The sequence below is a fragment of the Chondrus crispus genome, genomic scaffold (genome assembly GCF_000350225.1).
Source record: "Chondrus crispus Stackhouse genomic scaffold, scaffold_196, whole genome shotgun sequence".
In the NCBI taxonomy this organism is placed as follows: domain Eukaryota; phylum Rhodophyta; class Florideophyceae; order Gigartinales; family Gigartinaceae; genus Chondrus; species Chondrus crispus.
Window position 1 is genome coordinate 93908 of NW_005179063.1, and position 19037 is coordinate 112944.

At 48.2% G+C, this 19037-nt stretch overlaps 1 protein-coding gene; it reads right to left on the bottom strand.

The window, feature by feature from the left end:
* Nucleotides 1-216: 216 nt before the first annotated feature.
* CHC_T00003567001 (hypothetical protein) lies at nt 217-465 on the bottom strand. XM_005714727.1 is given in 2 exon segments: nt 217-357; nt 358-465. 1 exon segment carries the CDS (start codon nt 463-465, stop codon nt 358-360), a length of 108 nt encoding a protein of 35 aa, XP_005714784.1. The 3' UTR covers nt 217-357.
* Nucleotides 466-19037: the final 18572 nt, after the last annotated feature.

The following is a 19037-nucleotide window of genomic DNA, read 5'->3' on the forward strand; positions in this document are numbered from 1 at the left end:
TGTTGCCCGATGGCTAAAACACCTACATCGGATCGGTCGCAACCAATGCCGATGGCACCAACAGATAGAAAAAGATAGAGAATAGGGATAGAAATAGGAATGGTAAAGGATAAGGAAAAGGAATGGGACCCCGAGCAATAGAGGATGTCGTTAGCAGCGTAGAAGTGAAGCGCGTCGCGTGAACGGAAGCGGTCTTCGACGAAGGCGAGATCTAACTCCGGCAACTCGGGTTACCTTTACTGACTTGGTGGTCAGCGGGCTAAGGTATATATCGCCCAGCCGGAGCCACTACAGTAGCTCGCGGCGCTAGATCCTATATCTAATCTAATGTCAGCAAAATTAATACTGACTAATTACCTAAATAAAATTACTAATTAAAATAAAAACTGTGCAAATATTCACACGTGTGTCCCCCAATCCCGGACTACAGTACTCACATTCCAACTTAGTTTCTTTTCCCCTCATTCCCTTGTGCAACCCCTTATTGCACTACATATCCCCCTTCTGAGCGTCCTTGCACATCTGCTTCGCTCCTTGATCTCCGGCTGCATTTTCCATCTCGACCCTTTCCCCAGACCGGCAGTCACCATGGGCAAGGACAAGACGAACCCCACACCTCCTGTGTCGCCGAGACGCGCGGGCGAGAATGTTATCCGCAAGCGCCTTGGAGTTGGCCATCTTTCCTAACCTCGAGCTTTCCGTGGTCTCCCTTCCGTTCACCGACTTCCTCCTGACGATCCTCCTTCACGACCGATTGTCCAACCCACTCCCCAAATTACTCCTTCTCCTCGTCGCTACGCCTCCCTCGCAAAACTACATTTCCATGCGTGAGCATCCCCTCTTGTTCGCGGCTGCTCCCTGGTTCTGCGATCATGGCGTTCGCGACACCATGAATATCAAAAATAAATCTGCCGACGGCGCTGGTATATTACCCGGTCACCTCCCCCTCGTGGCCATCCATTCCTACGATTGGCGAGCGCGCATCGCGGTTCCTCCTTCTATTCTGCCCGGCTCCTCTCCTTACGGCCTTCATTCACTCTCCGCGCGGTTTATGTCCGCTGTCTGCGATCGCCTCGAATTACCACTGACCGACGGTCTCATACCTGCCATTTATTTTTGGGACACCTGGCAGTACCGTACGGAAGGAGAGCGATCTTACTTAGACAGCATGATCAACTGGACCGCCGGGGATCCCATAGGGAGGCAAAGTGCGAGAGGTCTGCCTCGGGTGCGGCAGGGACAAGAAGCCCGCCGAACGCGTGAAGGGAGGCGGCGACAAGCAGATGGATGTGGAGGCAGACAGGGCGCACGACGAGCAAAAAAGCAAGACGCGGGACGGAGGAGGGAGAGATGGAGGACGAGACTCGGGCCGACGAAGGACGCACGAGTTGCCCTACACCCGTGGTTGCGGACGTCCCCGCTTAAGGGGGGGGGGCCGTGTAGTATATCCCCCCCTGGGGCTTTTTAGTAGATTAGATCAACAACGGGATCCAATACTGTAGAGCCTCCGGCTCTACAGTACTACCGCGCGTGGCCACGTGTACTTTTGGAAGGTCAGCGGGGCAAAGGGAAATCGAAGGACGGTTGATGAGGTGAAGTTGAAGGATTGGGTACCGATTTACTTTGAGTCGCCAACTTCTGGCACTACTTATACACTTCTGCAATCTTCTAGAACTCTACTACCAAACACTACGACACACATACTACAAATGTATTGGCTCTAACACATGTGCCCGTCTTGCTACTCAGCCAAACTGGCGATGGCCCAACAAACAGAACAGAAAACCGCCTTACGAATTACCACTGTCATGACGGAGAAATTAGTAAGGCAGTACAACAAAGCACAGCAAAGCACAAATTCCCTTACTATTCCAAATCCAGCGTGGCACAAATTCGTAAGGCATGTTTACAGCTCACACGTTGCCTTACGAATTCAAATCAATCCTGCAAGGACTGTTTACAGCGCACACGTTGCCTTATGAATCTGAATCTCTCGTGAGGTCCTGTCCACTGTCAATTACAACAGTGCACATTTTGCATTACGAATTCAAAACTCGCGCAACGGTATCTTTGTGTCCTGCTGTACCCGTGCTGCACTCCATGGACGCTGTAAACCTTTGGCACGTGCCAGGCACCCGTCACCAAGGTTCTACACTTTGTCTGTAAGACTGCAGGCGTACTGTACGCGTCCGACAGTGTAATGAGCACATGTGTCCAGGTTATACACGTGTCGGGCGGAGAAAATGAAACATGCTCAGATTGTACTGTACAGTGCAACCGTGTACATATTTCACACGTGTACACGTTGAAAACCAAACGTGCTCCTGAAGTACTGTAGAGTGCAACCGTGTACAGAAAGCACACGTGTACACGTTGAAAATCCAACTTTCTCAGCTCGTCACGCCGAGTGTTTTCGATTTTACACGTGTCAAACCTGTCGTTGTGTGTCATGCATATCAGCATGTGGTCGTAGAATTACAACACTCCCCCTCGATCACATGCTTTTACCAGAACTAGCTACTGCAAGCCCTAGAAGTTCTACAAACTTCTGGAACAGAACTCGCCCAAGTGCTTTCGTCAGGATATCTGCAGGCATGGAAGTGGTCGGGCAATGTGACAAAGAAATGACGTTTCTCTTAATTGCATCTCGTACATAGTGGTATTTCACATCAACATGTTTGTTACGACGGTTGACCGATTCATTCTGTGCATACGAAATAGTCCCTGCATTGTCACACCCCATCACAATCGTGGGATCAGAATCAAGTCCAAGAACATCAGCAAGCACTTGACGCAACCAAGTCGCCTCCTTACACGCTTCACATAGTGCAATGTACTCAGCTTCACACGTCGAAGTTGCAACCACAGTCTGTTTCCGGGAACTCCAACTGATCGCTCCACCGCAGAACTTGAAAACATATCCGCTGGTCGACTTGCGAGAGTCTGAACAACCGGCCCAGTCAGCATCACTGAAGCCGAACAACTCCGGCGATTTAGATTTATTGTCAAACACGATTCCTAAGTTTCGAGTCCCTTGCACGTATCGCATTACCCGTTTCACACCTACCCAGTGTGACTCACATGGGTTGGCAGAATGTTGAGAAAGCTTTCCAATCGCATATGCCAAGTCTGGACGAGTGCCAACCATCAAGTACATCAGGGATCCCACTGCCTCACGATACGGTACATTTGTTTCGGAGTCGTTTTCGGTTGAAATCGTGGTTGTGTGACCTTGTTCCATTGGAGTCAGAGAGGGGTTACACGTTGACATTCGAAAACGCTCAAGCACTTTTGATGCATACTTAGTTTGAGTGAGACTCAACGTCTTGGCGCTGCGATCCCTTTCGATTTCAAGACCAATGCAGACTTTTGCTTCACCAAGGTCTTTCATCTCAAACCGTTTATTAAGCTCCCCCTTCATCCATTTGATGGCATCGATATCACTACCGGCGAGTAACAAGTCATCGACATAAAGTGAAATCAGCATGATAGTGTTACCGATGCGTTTAATGTAGAGACAAGGATCACTACGCGATGTCTCGAATCCCAATTCACCAATTAAGAAATCATCCACTTTGGCATGCCATTGACGATGTGCTTGTTTAAGACCGTAAAGTGCTTTCAAAAGTTTGCACACGTGATCACTTTTGCTTTTGTCAATGCACCCTTCGGGTTGCTCCATGTAGATGTCTTCATCCAAGTCGCCGTTCAAAAACGCAGTCACGACATCCATCTGATGAAGTTCGAGGTCGTAATGAGCAACTAAGGCAAGAAGTAGACGAATAGTGGTAAACTTTATGACAGGGGCATATGTCTCAGTATAGTCAAGACCTTGCACTTGCTGGAATCCACGAGCAACAAGTCTGGCTTTTGCACTTTCAACTATATTGCCATTTGCATCAGGCAGCTGCTTGACATTGAAAACCCATCGGGATGTCAAGATGTTTGACGCCTCAGATCGAGGAACAAGTTTCCAAGTCCGATTCTTGGTCTGCGAGGCAAGTTCTTTGTCAATGCCGGTCTGCCAAAATGCAGCTCTAGGACCGTTGGTTGCCTGGTTGAAAGTCTTGGGACCTTCAATAGCGACATGCGCATGTGAAAGAAGAGCAGCTGCAAAGTTGCTCCTCCACCATGATCCGGGAGGTCTACTGACTCGAGACGATCTTCGCACAGCTGGAGTCGGAGTTGGAGGAGTGACATTCGGAGTTTCGACGGCAGTTGGTACATCATCTTCATCTTCATCATTCTCACTTACAGAATGAGCACCATCGTTTTCAAGAACCTCCTCCGAAACGTCATCCTCTTCAGAACCGACCTCATCCGTATTTGGGGTATCAGCTGTATTCCCATTGTCGCCATCGAGCAGTACAACGTCAACATCAGAGTTGATTGAATCACTTTCGTGTGGAGGATTGTCATGCATACCACATGTCGATTCATCAAACTTGACATCCCGTGACACAACAATTTTATTCAACTCTCCGTCCCAAAGTTTGTATGCCTTACTGCATTGCGAGTACCCAAGAAACATTGCTTCACGCGCTCGCAAGTCCAGCTTACGGAGCTCTAATTTTGGTAATGTATACCAACACTTTGACCCAAATACTCGCAAATGGCCAACATTTGGAGTGGAATTCATCCAAATGTGGTGCGGAGTTGTATTAACGGGCAAAGCGCGTGAAGTAACTCGATTACGTACATATACCGAAGTGGCAAGAGCCTCGGCCCAGAATCGCTTACTGACCTGTTTATGAGAAAGCATTGAGCGGACAAGATCAATCAAAGTTCGATTTAAACGTTCAGCAACACCGTTTTGTTCAGGGGTGTACGCCGTTGTGAGTTGGTGCTGCGTACCGTTTAAATCTAAATGCGACTTGAATTCCGTCGACAAGTACTCTCCCCCTCGATCAGTGCGAAGCACCTTTACTTTGCGACCAGTGTGCGTTTGGGCCAACTTTTCATACAACTTGTATTTTGCAAACGCCTCATATTTATTTCTCATCATGTACACAACTACCCAGTTCGAGTGATCATCTACAAATGTAATGAAGTATCTCGAACCACCAATGGACTGTACTTCGAGCGGGCCGCAAACGTCAGAATGTACCAAGTCAAGACAGTTCTGTGCTCGAGACGATGATCGCTGTTTTGGGATTACTGATCGCGTTGCTTTGCCAAACACACACGCAGGACAAATGGGAGAGTGATTGTCAGACTTCGGATTCATTGCACTGATCACATCGCTTTGACGAACGTTGATGCCACTTACCACATTATTGTGAATCATTGATGCGATTCCTTGTACATTAACATGGGCCATGCGTTCATGGAGCGTCTGCAGGGTAACTACGTGAGCAGAGAAAGTTTCATTCATGACGTCAAGTATGTACAAATCCCCAACTTGACTCGCTGTGGCAACTACAGTTGGTCCTGCAGTAACGCGGCATTTCTCATTTTCAAATGACACTTGCAAACCCTTTGAAACCGTTTGGCTAACAGACAGTAGCGAGTATCCGAAATCAGGGACATGCAAAACGTTTGACAATTTGCAAGGATGTGAACTACCGTTGACGTTCAACATGAATTCTACCTCGCCGCGACCAGCGACATTAGCTCTAGCCTTCGTGCCCATCTCGACTGATCCAGATTGCATCTGTTCATACGTAACGAACAAAGAGCCATCAAACGTAATGTGAGCGCTGCAACCGGAATCGACAAGCCATGATCTTGCGTTTGCAGCCCTCTTTTCTGGAGTGGAAGTCGAAAGCAAGCAAGTAAAGTCACTCTCCGCAAAGGCAGCAGTAGAATTGTCATCTCGAGAAACGAATGCACTTGGCTTTAAGCCAGTGTTGCGTGACCGAAACCCATCTGGCGGTGCAGGTCGGCGCCCATTCACGTCCTTACCCCAGCAACGCGCTGCAGTATGCCCATGTCTATTGCAATTCGTACATTTCATATCGCGTCGAATAGGCATACGATTGACAAGTGCAGGTGCATGTGGTGATGAAGCAGAAGCGGTCTTCATGCTTTCTCGTTGCTCTTCTTGCAGCAGACGACTCTTCACAAACTCGAGTCCAAACACTTTATCTTCATTGCCAAGTGCGTCAAGAGCAACAATCAAGTTATCGAATCGTGGAGGCGAGCCATTCAACACAGCCATTGCAATTTCTTTATCGTCAATCTCAACACTCATTGACTGCAATCTGGCAGCAAGTTGCTTCACACGATTGATGAACACGAGCACTTTCTCGGATGGGAGCATGGATACAGTGTAAAAGTCGCGACGGGCGGCAAGTTTGTTGAGCAAAGTATGACGCTCAAACACATTCAGAATTGCTTCCCATGTCTCTTTCGCACTGCTACACCCTCGCACATGTTGCAAGTAGTCATCAGAAAGCGTGAGTCCGATGACTGCCTTTGCTTTTGCGTCACGACGGATCCATTTTCTCCGGTCATCTGACGTCGCATTCTCCGGGATATCATCAAAAACGTATTGATCGACATCTCGGAGAGCAAGCAGTAGCTGGATTTTCTGCTTCCAGATGTAAAAGTTAGATGCGGTCAGCTTCTCGATTCTGACCGATCCAGAGCTTTGGTCATCCATTTCACCGAATGGATGTACCCTTCGAGTATACAAGGTCTTCTGTTCCGGGATCTCAAGCCGTTAACCGATAGTCAACACAATGGCAAGCCCACCCGTATAAGAAGTTTGTAGCGATTACTCGGAAACGTTCTTGGTGCTTGTTCCCGGCGGAGTGGAACAAGCGTATTCTTCTTAAAAATGCCTTAGGGCGCTACCCCTGTATGTCGGCCAGTGCGGGTCTTTCGACTGTGAACTAAATCAAACGTGCCACGAGTAAGCACAACACTTTGCCTGTAGACGAACCAGGACTTTTGGTCACTACCGCGAACGGTCCCTGCAACCGAAATCGGCTTGTCCAAACTTGATACGGTACTACCCCAATGAGGTTTCCCACAACACAAGAATGAAACTGCCTTCGTCGTACTCGTGTGATTTGTTCACAATCACTCCTTGGGTCACCCTCTTCCGTGCGAACTTAATCAAGGTACGCGACCTTATACACGTATAGTGAGAGGTTCAGTGTTTAGGCACGTATTCTCTTCACCCAGGGGACCGAAGTCGTACCTATAGGGCTAATACCGAGAGCGTTACCCACACCGCCGACGCACCTCCCGAAGGCAGAGTGCGGATCGACTAGACCAGTACACTGTGATCCTCCCCGAGGATCAGTGTTTCGTCTCTCGACGATTCTTGGTCGGACCCTCGCTCAAGTCAGATTTCCAATGGCACAAGCCTTTCACCAAGAGCGAGGGTATCGGCAGCTACGACGATCACCGGCGTGATCGAAGGGCAGTCTTCTTGGATTGATATGGTACGTTGGCGACTAGGGACTACACCCACAGCTCACACAACGATTGCCAAGACCAAGCTGCAACAGACACGAAGAAGATCTACCAAGTTGAAACGACAGCGGGTAGACGGAGACGAACGACCAAGATGATAACGACAGCAAGTAGACCGCGATAGAACAAAATGAACGGCGGCGGCGATGAAACGGCGGCGGAAACGACAGCAGAAACCAAAACGAGAACGACAGCAGAAACAAACACGAAAACGGCAGCAGAAACTGAGAACGAGCACTCACACAGCGGAATAATAACGTTGAACTGGGCCCATAACCTTTTGGAAGGTCAGCGGGGCAAAGGGAAATCGAAGGACGGTTGATGAGGTGAAGTTGAAGGATTGGGTACCGATTTACTTTGAGTCGCCAACTTCTGGCACTACTTATACACTTCTGCAATCTTCTAGAACTCTACTACCAAACACTACGACACACATACTACAAATGTATTGGCTCTAACACATGTGCCCGTCTTGCTACTCAGCCAAACTGGCGATGGCCCAACAAACAGAACCGAAAACCGCCTTACGAATTACCACTGTCATGACGGAGAAATTAGTAAGGCAGTACAACAAAGCACAGCAAAGCACAAATTCCCTTACTATTCCAAATCCAGCGTGGCACAAATTCGTAAGGCATGTTTACAGCTCACACGTTGCCTTACGAATTCAAATCAATCCTGCAAGGACTGTTTACAGCGCACACGTTGCCTTATGAATCTGAATCTCTCGTGAGGTCCTGTCCACTGTCAATTACAACAGTGCACATTTTGCATTACGAATTCAAAACTCGCGCAACGGTATCTTTGTGTCCTGCTGTACCCGTGCTGCACTCCATGGACGCTGTAAACCTTTGGCACGTGCCAGGCACCCGTCACCAAGGTTCTACACTTTGTCTGTAAGACTGCAGGCGTACTGTACGCGTCCGACAGTGTAATGAGCACATGTGTCCAGGTTATACACGTGTCGGGCGGAGAAAATGAAACATGCTCAGATTGTACTGTACAGTGCAACCGTGTACATATTTCACACGTGTACACGTTGAAAACCAAACGTGCTCCTGAAGTACTGTAGAGTGCAACCGTGTACAGAAAGCACACGTGTACACGTTGAAAATCCAACTTTCTCAGCTCGTCACGCCGAGTGTTTTCGATTTTACACGTGTCAAACCTGTCGTTGTGTGTCATGCATATCAGCATGTGGTCGTAGAATTACAACATGTACCCCTCGGGTACCGGGCGCACGCGTGCACACGTGTACGCGCGGGAAGGAAGCGCGCACACACACGTGTACTGTCAGCCACGATGGCTGACAGTATTACAGTACGGTCCGATCTGCACTACAGTAGTCCACTACAGTACTTCGGTACTGTAGTGTTATAGATTGTTTTGTATATTAAATATGGAGCGGACCGGCGGCGATGGAGGAGGACAAGCATGGACTTGTCACCCACCGACCGTCAAGGTCCGACTTTCCGCTTATTCTAAGGTAGCGATCGCTAACTACCTTAGAGCGGCACCGAGCGCGGGTTGAGGACGCGCGCGGTACGCCCACGAGCCGGCTCCGCCTCCGCCCGTCGGTACTGGATCGTTACCCAGTACCGCGCCGGGGCGTCGAGGCGTCGAACCGCTCGCCCGTACCGGCGTCCTCCCGGTTCCCGCTCTACCACGCTACCCGGGCCCGCTGCCCGATGCCGTTAGCTGGTGTCCCGCTCCACCCCTGTCTTCCCGATCGACAAGGGTCTCGGTCGAACTGTGCATACACCCCTATCGCTGGGGGTGTTTATGCTACAACTACGTGAGCAAAAAAGGTTTCATTCATGATTTCAAGTATGTACAAATCCCCAACTTGACTTGCTGTGGCAACTACAGTTGGTCCTGCAGTAACGAGGCATTTCTCATTTTCAAATAACACTTGCAAACCCTTTGAGACCATTTGGCTAACAGACAGTAGCGAGTATCCAAAATCAGGGACTTGCAAAACGTTTCACAATTTGCAAGGATGTGGACTACCGTTCACATTCAACATTAATTCTACCTCGCCGCTGTTGGAAATCTTCGACCACATGCTAAGCTCCAAGCCTGACAGATATTACACGTGTACGTCGACGAAACCTAAAATGCTTGCAAGAGCATTCTCAGGATGTTTGGTCTTCAAGGTGGACACGTGTTATATTTGTACACGGTTGCACTTTCCTATCATGTCCGAGCATGTTTCAATTTTGGTGTTGACACGTGTAAGTTATGTACCCCCTGGCACTCTACAGTACATTCTGAACATGTTTCATTTTTCTCGATTTGACACGTGTGTGACACGTATGACGTATGTGCCACAGTGGTTATTAATCGTAGTGTAAAATCTGTAATCTACAGTACAATACATTCAGATATTATTGACTCTCAAACGGTCCCAAATTATTAGCAAGAGAGAGTGCAAGAAGGAGAGTCATTTGATTATCAACGGAGAGTGGAAGTAGGAGAGTCACTTGATTATCAACCGAGAGTGCAAGAAGGAGAGTCATTTGATTATCAACCGAGAGTGCAAGAAGGAGAGTCATTTGATTATCAACCGAGAGTGGAAGTAGGAGAGTCACTTGATTATCAACCGAGAGTGCAACAGGGAGAGTCACTTGATTATCAACCAGTGCAAGAAGGAGAGTCACGTGACCAGCCCTAATGGCTCGTATTGTATGTAGTTCGAAGAGTATAAGTAGCGCCAATAGTTGGCGACCAAGAGTAAAATGGCATCAACTTCTTTTCCCGTCAACCACCAGCAACCTTCAACCATCCTTCTTCCTTCTGCCCCGCTGACCTTTCTAAAGGTTATGGGCCCAGTTCAACGCTGATCGTCTTCTTCGTTTTGGTTCAAGTTCGAGTTTCGCCGTCGTTCAAGTATCAGTTTGTTCAGCTCGTCAAGCAGAAGAAGAAGGTATCAGTTTCAGTCTCCGCTTTCGAGTTTGGTTTTTCAGTTTTTTCAGTTTTCGCCGTCGTTTTCAGCACCGTTTCAGCCGATTTTCCAGTTTGGTGGTCCGTCAGTTCCCAGTTTTTGGAAATCAACTTTGTGGTCTTGCAGCTTTGTCGTGGCAGTCGTTGTGTGAGCTGTGGGTGAGCCTTCCGCTTGTCGGGAGGAAGAAAGTCCCTAGTGGCCAACGCACTGCCAAATCCTCAGTGGTCCGTCAGTTCTCAGTTTTTTGCTTTGTCGTGGCAGTCGTTGTGTGAGCTGTGGGTGAGCCTTCCGCTAGTCGGGAGGAAGAAAGTCCCTAGTGGCCAACGCACTGCCAAATCCTCAGTGGAACATACCCTCGCTCTTGGTGAAAGGCTGGTGCCATTGGAAATCTGACTTGAGCGAGGGTCCGACCAAGAATCGTCGAGAGACGAATTACTGATCCTCGGGGAGGATCACAGTGTACTGGTCTAGTCGATCCGCACTCTGCCTTCGGGAGGTGCGTCGGCGGTGTGGGTAACGCTCTCGGTATTAGCCCTATAGGTACGACTTCGGTCCCCTGGGTGAAGAGAATACGTGCCTAAACACTGAACCTCTCACTATACGTGTATAAGGTCGCGTACCTTGATTAAGTTCGCACGGAAGAGGGTGACCCAAGGAGTGATTGTGAACAAATCACACGAGTACGACGAAGGCAGTTTCATTCTTGTGTTGTGGGAGACCCTCTGAGGCAGTACCGTATCAAGTTTGGACAAGCCGATTTAGGTTGCAGGGACCGTTCGCGGTAGTAACCAAAAGTCCTGGTTCGTCTACAGGCAAAGTTGTTGTGCTTACTCGTGGCACGTTTGATTTAGTTCACAGTCGAAAGACCCGCACTGGCCGACATATAGGGGTAGCGCCCTAAGGCATTTTTAAGAAGAATACGCTTGTTCCACTCCGCCGGGAACAAGCACCAAGAACGTTTCCGAGTAATCGCTACAAACTTCCTATACGGGTGGGCTTGCCATTGTGTTGACTATCGGTTAACGGCTTGGGATCCCGGGACGGAAGACCTTGTATACTCGAAGGGTACATCCATTCGGCGAAATGGATGACCAAAGCTCTGGATCGGTCAGAGTCGAGAAGCTGACCGCATCTAACTTTTACATCTGGAAGCAGAAAATCGAGCTACTGCTTGCTCTCCGAGATGTCGATCAATACGTTTTTGATGATATTTCGGAAAATGCGACCTCAGATGATCGCAGGAAGTGGATTCGTGGTGATGCGAAAGCAAAGGCAGTCATCGGACTCACGCTTTCTGATGACTACTTACAACATGTGCGAGGGTGTAGCAGTGCGAAAGAGACATGGGAGGCGATTCTGAATGTGTTTGAGCGTCACACTTTGCTCAACAAACTTTCCGCCCGTCGCGACTTTTACACTGTTTCCATGCTCCCATCCGAGAAAGTGCTCGTGTTCATCAATCGTGTGAAGCAACTTGCTGCCAGATTGCAGTCAATGAGTGTTGAGATTGACGATAAAGAAATTGCAATGGCTGTGTTGAATGGCTTGCCTCCACGATTCGATAACTTGATTGTTGCACTTGACGCACTTGGCAATGAGGATAAAGTGTTTGGACTCGATTTTGTGAAGAGTCGTCTGCTGCAAGAAGAACAACGAGAGAGCATGAAGACCGCTTCTACTACTTCACCCCACGCACCTGCACTTGTCAATCGCATGCCTATTCGACGTGATATGAGATGTACGAACTGTAATCGACATGGACACACCGCAGCACGTTGCTGGGGCAAGGATGTGAATGGGCGCCGACCAGCACCGCCAGACGGGTTCCGGTCCCGCAACCCCGGCATGAAGCCAAGTGCATTCGTATCTCGAGATGAAACTTCTACTGCTGCCTTTGCTGAAAGCGACTTTACATGCCTGCTTTCGACTTCTTCTCCCGAAAAGAAGGCAGTGAACGCAGGGTCATGGCTTGTGGATTCCGGTTGCAGTGCCCACATTACATTTGATCGCTCTTTGTTCGCTACTTATGAACAGATGCAATCTGGATCAGTCGAGATGGGCACGAAGGCTAGAGCCAATGTCGCTGGTCGTGGTGAGGTAGAATTCATGTTGAACGTCAATGGTAGTCCACAGCCTTGCAAATTGTCCAACGTTTTGCATGTCCCTGATTTCGGATACTCGCTTCTGTCTGTTAGCCAAATCGTTTCAAAGGGCTTGCAAGTGTCATTTGAAAAAGACAAATGCATCGTTACTGCAGGACCAACTCTAGTTGCCACAGCTAGTCAAGTTGGGGATTTATTCATACTTGATGTCATGAATGAAACTTTCTCTGCTCATGTAGTTACCTTGCAGACGCTACATGAACGAATGGCCCATGTTAACGTACAAGGAATCGCATCAATGATTCACAATAATGTGGTAAGTGGCATCAATGTTCGTCAAAGCGATGTGATCAGAGCAATGAATCGAAAGTCTGACAATCACTCTCTCGTTTGTCCTGCGTGTGTGTTCGGCAAAGCAACGCGATCAGTAATCCCGAAACAGCGATCATCGTCTCGAGCACAGAACTGTCTTGACTTGGTACATTCTGACGTTTGCGGTCCGCTCGAAGTACAGTCCATTGGTGGTTCGAGATACTTCATTACATTTGTAGATGATCACTCGAACTGGGTAGTTGTGTACACGATGCGAAATAAATCTGAGGCCTTTGCAAAATACAAGTTGTATGAACAGTTTGCCCAAACGCACACTGGTCGCAAAGTGAAGGTGCTTCGCACTGATCGAGGGGGAGAGTACTTGTCGACAGAATTCAAGTCATATTTGGATTCAAACGGTACACAGCACCAGCTCACCACTGCCTACACACCTGAACAAAACGGTGTTGCTGAACGTTTAAATCGAACCTTGATTGATCTTGTCCGTTCCATGCTTTCTCATAAACAGGTCAGTAAACGATTCTGGGCAGAGGCTCTTGCCACTGCAGTATATGTACGCAATCGAGTTACTTCACGGGCTTTGCCAGTTAACACGACTCCCCATCACATTTGGATGAAGTCAACTCCAAATGTTAGCCATTTGCGAGTATTTGGGTCAAAGTGTTGGTATACATTACCGAAATTAGAGCTCCGTAAGCTTGACTTGCGAGCGCGTGAAGCGATGTTTCTCGGTTATTCGCAATGCAGTAAAGCATACAAACTTTGGGACGGAGAGTTGAGTAAAGTTGTTGTTTCACGAGATGCCAAGTTTGATGAATCGACATGTGGGATGCATGACATTCCTGCACATGAAAAAGATTCAATCAGCTCTGACGTTGGCGTTGTATTGCTCGGTGACGACAATGAGAATGAAGCCGATACCCCAAATGCTAATGAGGTTGGGTCGGAAGAGGATGAAATTTCAGGGGAGGTTATTGAAAACGAGGACACTCACTCTGTAGGTGAGAATGATGAAGATGATGTGTCACCTCCCGTCGAAACTCCGAATGTCACCCCTCCAACTCCGACTCCAGCTGTACGAAGATCGTCTCGAATCAGTAGACCTCCCGGATCATGGTGGAGGAGCAACTTTGCAGCTGCTCTTCTTTCACATGCGCATGTCGCTATTGAAGGTCCCAAGACTTTCAAACAAGCAACCCACGGTCCTAGAGCTGCATTCTGGCAAACCGGCATTGACAAAGAACTTGCATCACAGACTAAGAATCAGACCTGGAAACTTGTTCCTCGATCTGAGGCGTCAAACATCTTGACATCTCGATGGGTTTTCAATGTCAAGCAGCTGCCTGATGCAAATGGCAATATAGTTGAAAGTGCAAAAGCCAGACTTGTTGCCCGTGGATTCCAGCAAGTGCAGGGTGTTGACTATACTGAGACATATGCCCCTGTCATAAAGTTTACGACTATTCGTCTACTTCTTGCCTTAGTTGCTCATTACGACCTTGAACTTCATCAGATGGATGTCGTGACTGCGTTTTTGAACGGCGACTTGGATGAAGACATCTACATGGAGCAACCCGAAGGCTGCGTTGACAAAAGCAAAAGTGATCATGTGTGTAAACTTTTGAAAGCACTTTACGGTCTTAAACAAGCACCTCGTCAATGGCATACCAAAGTGGATCATTTCTTACTCGGTGAATTGGGATTTGAGACTTCACGTAGTGATCCGTGCCTCTACATTAAACGCATTGGTAACACTATCATGCTAATTGCACTTTATGTCGATGACTTGTTACTCGCTGGTAGTGATATCCATGCCATCAAATGGATGAAGGGGGAGCTTAACAAACGGTTTGAGATGAAAGACCTTAGTGAGGCAAAAGTCTGCATTGGTCTTGAGATTCATAGAGATCGCAATATCAAGACATTGAGTCTCACTCAAACTAAGTATGCATTAAATGTGCTTGACCGTTTTAAAATGTCGACTTGTAACCCTTCCCTGACTCCAATGGAACAAGGTCGCAAAACCACGAATTCTATCGAAAACGACTCCGAAACAAATGCACCGTATCGTGAGGCAGTCGGTTGCCTTATGTACTTGATGGTTGGCACTCGTCCAGACTTGGCATACGCCATTGGAAAGCTTTCCCAACATTCTGCCAACCCATGTGAGTCACACTGGGCAGGTGTAAAACGAGTAATGCGATACGTGCAAGGGACTCGAAACTTAGGAATCGTGTTTGACAATAAATCCAAATCGCCGGAGTTGCTCGGTTTCAGTGATGCTGACTGGGCCGGTTGTTCAGACTCTCGCAAGTCGACCAGCGGATATGTTTTCAAGTTCTGTGGTGGAGCTATCAGTTGGAGTTCCCGGAAACAGACTGTGGTTGCGACTTCGACGTGTGAAGCTGAGTACATTGCACTATGTGAAGCGTGTAAGGAGGCGACCTGGTTGCGTCAAGTTGTTGCTGATGTCCTCGGACTTGATTCTGATCCCACGATCATGATGGGGTGTGACAATGCAGGGACGATTTCGTTTGCACAGAATGAATCGATCAACCGTCGCAACAAACATGTTGATGTAAAATACCACTACGTACGAGATGCTATTAAGAGAAACATTGTGTATTTGTCGCATTGTCCGACCACTTCGATGCCTGCCGATATCTTAACCAAAGCACTTGGGCGAATTCTATTCCAGAAGTTTGTAGAACTTCTGGGACTTGCAGTGTCCAGTAAAAGCATGTGATCGAGGGGGAGTGTTGGAAATCTTCGACCACATGCTAAGCTCCAAGCCTGACAGATATTACACGTGTACGTCGACGAAACCTAAAATGCTTGCAAGAGCATTCTCAGGATGTTTGGTCTTCAAGGTGGACACGTGTTATATTTGTACACGGTTGCACTTTCCTATCATGTCCGAGCATGTTTCAATTTTGGTGTTGACACGTGTAAGTTATGTACCCCCTGGCACTCTACAGTACATTCTGAACATGTTTCATTTTTCTCGATTTGACACGTGTGTGACACGTATGACGTATGTGCCACAGTGGTTATTAATCGTAGTGTAAAATCTGTAATCTACAGTACAATACATTCAGATATTATTGACTCTCAAACGGTCCCAAATTATTAGCAAGAGAGAGTGCAAGAAGGAGAGTCATTTGATTATCAACGGAGAGTGGAAGTAGGAGAGTCACTTGATTATCAACCGAGAGTGCAAGAAGGAGAGTCATTTGATTATCAACGGAGAGTTGAAGTAGGAGAGTCACTTGATTATCAACCGAGAGTGCAAGAAGGAGAGTCATTTGATTATCAACGGAGAGTGGAAGTAGGAGAGTCACTTGATTATCAACCGAGAGTGCAACAGGGAGAGTCACTTGATTATCAACCAGTGCAAGAAGGAGAGTCACGTGACCAGCCCTAATGGCTCGTATTGTATGTAGTTCGAAGAGTATAAGTAGCGCCAATAGTTGGCGACCAAGAGTAAAATGGTATCAACTTCTTTTCCCGTCAACCACCAGCAACCTTCAACCATCCTTCTTCCTTCTGCCCCGCTGACCTTTCTATAGCCGCGACCAGCGACATTAGCCCTAGCCTTCGTACCCATCTCGACTAATCCAGATTGCATCTGTTCATACGTAACGAACAAAGAGCCATCAAACGTAATGTGAGCGCTGCAACCGGAATCGACAAGCCATGACCCTGCGTTTGCAGCCCTCTTTTCTGGAGTGGAAGTCGAAAGCAAGCAAGTAAAGTCACTCTCAGCAAAGGCAGCAGTGGAACTGTTATCTCGAGAAACGAATGCACTTGGGCTTCAAGCCAGTGTTGCGTGACCGAAACCCATCTGGCGGCGCAGGTCGGCGCCCATTGACGTCCTTGCCCCAGCAACGCGCTGCAGTATGCCCATGTCTATTGCAATTCGTACATTTCATATCGCGTCGAATAGGCATACGATTGACAAGTGCAGGTGCATGTGGTGATGAAGCAGAAACGGTCTTCATGCTTTCTCGTTGTTCTTCTTGCAGCAGACGACTCTTCACAAACTCGAGTCCAAACACTTTATCTTCATTGCCAAGTCCGTCAAAAGCAACAATCAAGTTATCGAATCATGGAGGCAAGCCACACAGCCATTGCAATTTCTTTATCGTCAATCTCAATACTAATTGACTGCAATCTGGCAGCAAGTTGCTGCACACACGATTGATGAACACGAGCACTTTCTCGGATGGGAGCATGGATACAGTGTAAAAGTCGCGACGGGCGGCAAGTTTGTTGAGCAAAGTATGACGCTCAAACACATTCAGAATTGCTTCCCATGTCTCTTTCGCACAGCTACACTCTCGCACATGTTGCAAGTAGTCATCAGAAAGCGTGAGTCCGATGACTGCCTTTGCTGTTGCATCACCACGGATTCATTTTCTCCGGTCATCTGACGTCACGTTCTCCGGGATATCATCAAAAACGTATTGATCGACATCTCGGAGAGCAAGCAGTAGCTGGATTTTCTGCCTCCAGATGTAACAGTTAGATGCGGTCAGCTTCTCCATTCTGACCGATCCAGAGCTTTGGTCATCCATTTCGCAGAATGGATGTACCCTTCGAGTATACAAGGTCTTCTGTTCCGGGATCCCAAGCCGTTAACCGATAGTCAACTCAATGGCAAGCCCACCCGTATAGGAAGTTTGTAGCGATTACTCAGAAACGTTCTTGGTGCTTGTTCCCGGCGGAGTGGAACAAGCGTACTCTTCTTAAAATGCCTGAGGGCGCTACCCCTGTATGTCGGCCAGTGCGGGTCTTTCGACTGTGAACTAAATCAAACGTGCCACGAGTAAGCACAGCAACTTTGCCTGTAGACGAACCAGGACTTTTGGTCACTACCGCGAACGGTCCCTGCACCGAAATCGGCTTGTCCAAACTTGATACGGTACTACCCCAATGAGGTTTCCCACAACACAAGAATGAAACTGCCTTCGTCGTATTCGTGTGATTTGTTCACAATCACGCCTAGGGTCACCCTCTTCCGTGCGAACTTAATCAAGGTACGCAACCTTATACACGTATAGTGAGAGGTTCAGTGTTTAGGCACGTATTCTCTTCACCCAGGGGACCGAAGTCGTACCTATAGGGCTAATACCGAAAGCGTTACCCACACCGCCGACGCACCTCCCGAAGGCAGAGTGCGGATCGACTAGACCAGTACACTGTAATCCTCCCCGAGGATCAGTGTTTCGTCTCTCGACGATTCTTGGTCGGACCCTCGCTCAAGTCAGATTTCTAATGGCACAAGCCTTTCACCAAGAGCGAGGGTATCGGCAGCTACGACGATCACCGGCGTGATCGAAGGGCAGTCTTCTTGGATTGATATGGTACGTAGGCCACTAGGGACTTTACCCACAGCTCACACCACGATTGCCAAGACCAAGCTGCAACCGACACGAAGAAGATCCATCAAGTTGAAACGACAGCAGGTACACGGAGACGAACGACCAAGATGATAACGACAGCAGGTAGACGGCGGTAGAACAAAACGAACGACGGCGGCGATGAAAACGGCGGCGGAAACGACAGCAGAAACCAAAACGAGAACGACAGCGGATACCAAAACGAGAACGACAGCCGGAACAAACACGAAAACGGCAGCAGAAACTGAGAACAAACACTCACACAGCGGAACAATAACGTTGAACTGGGCCCATAACCTATTGGAAGGTCAGCGGGGCAAAGGGAAATCGGAGGACGGTTGATGAGGTGAAGTTGAAGGATTGGGTACCGATGTACTTCGAGTCGCCAACTTCTGTCGCTACTTATACACTTCTGCAATCTTCTAGAACTCTACTACCAAAGACTACGACACACATACTACAAATGTATTGGCTCTAACACATGTGCCCGTCTTGCTACTCAGCCAAGCTGGCGATGGCCCAACAAACAGAACACAAAACCGCCTTACGAGTTGGCACTATTGAAAATGGGCGACCACATGCTGCTATCTGGAAAGTGCAAAATCGAGCGACACGTGTACATGACTTGACGGTCCGGACCCTCACCCTATATCAAGACATGACACGTGTAAATTCTCAGATTTTGGGGTTCTGGGGACGAAAGTGGACTTTTGGAGGGTTATGCAAATTTGCATAAATGCCGAAAGTTTGCATTTGGCCCGAACTGTTATAGGGCTACACAGGCAATACTGCAAATCGGGGGTGTCTTGGGTGTCGGTTCGAATGCTGCAA

Excerpts from the sequence above, each read along its gene's own strand:
- CHC_T00003567001 (XM_005714727.1), bottom strand. The coding sequence starts at position 465 with ATGAGGGGAAAAGAAACTAAGTTGGAATGTGAGTACTGTAGTCCGGGA.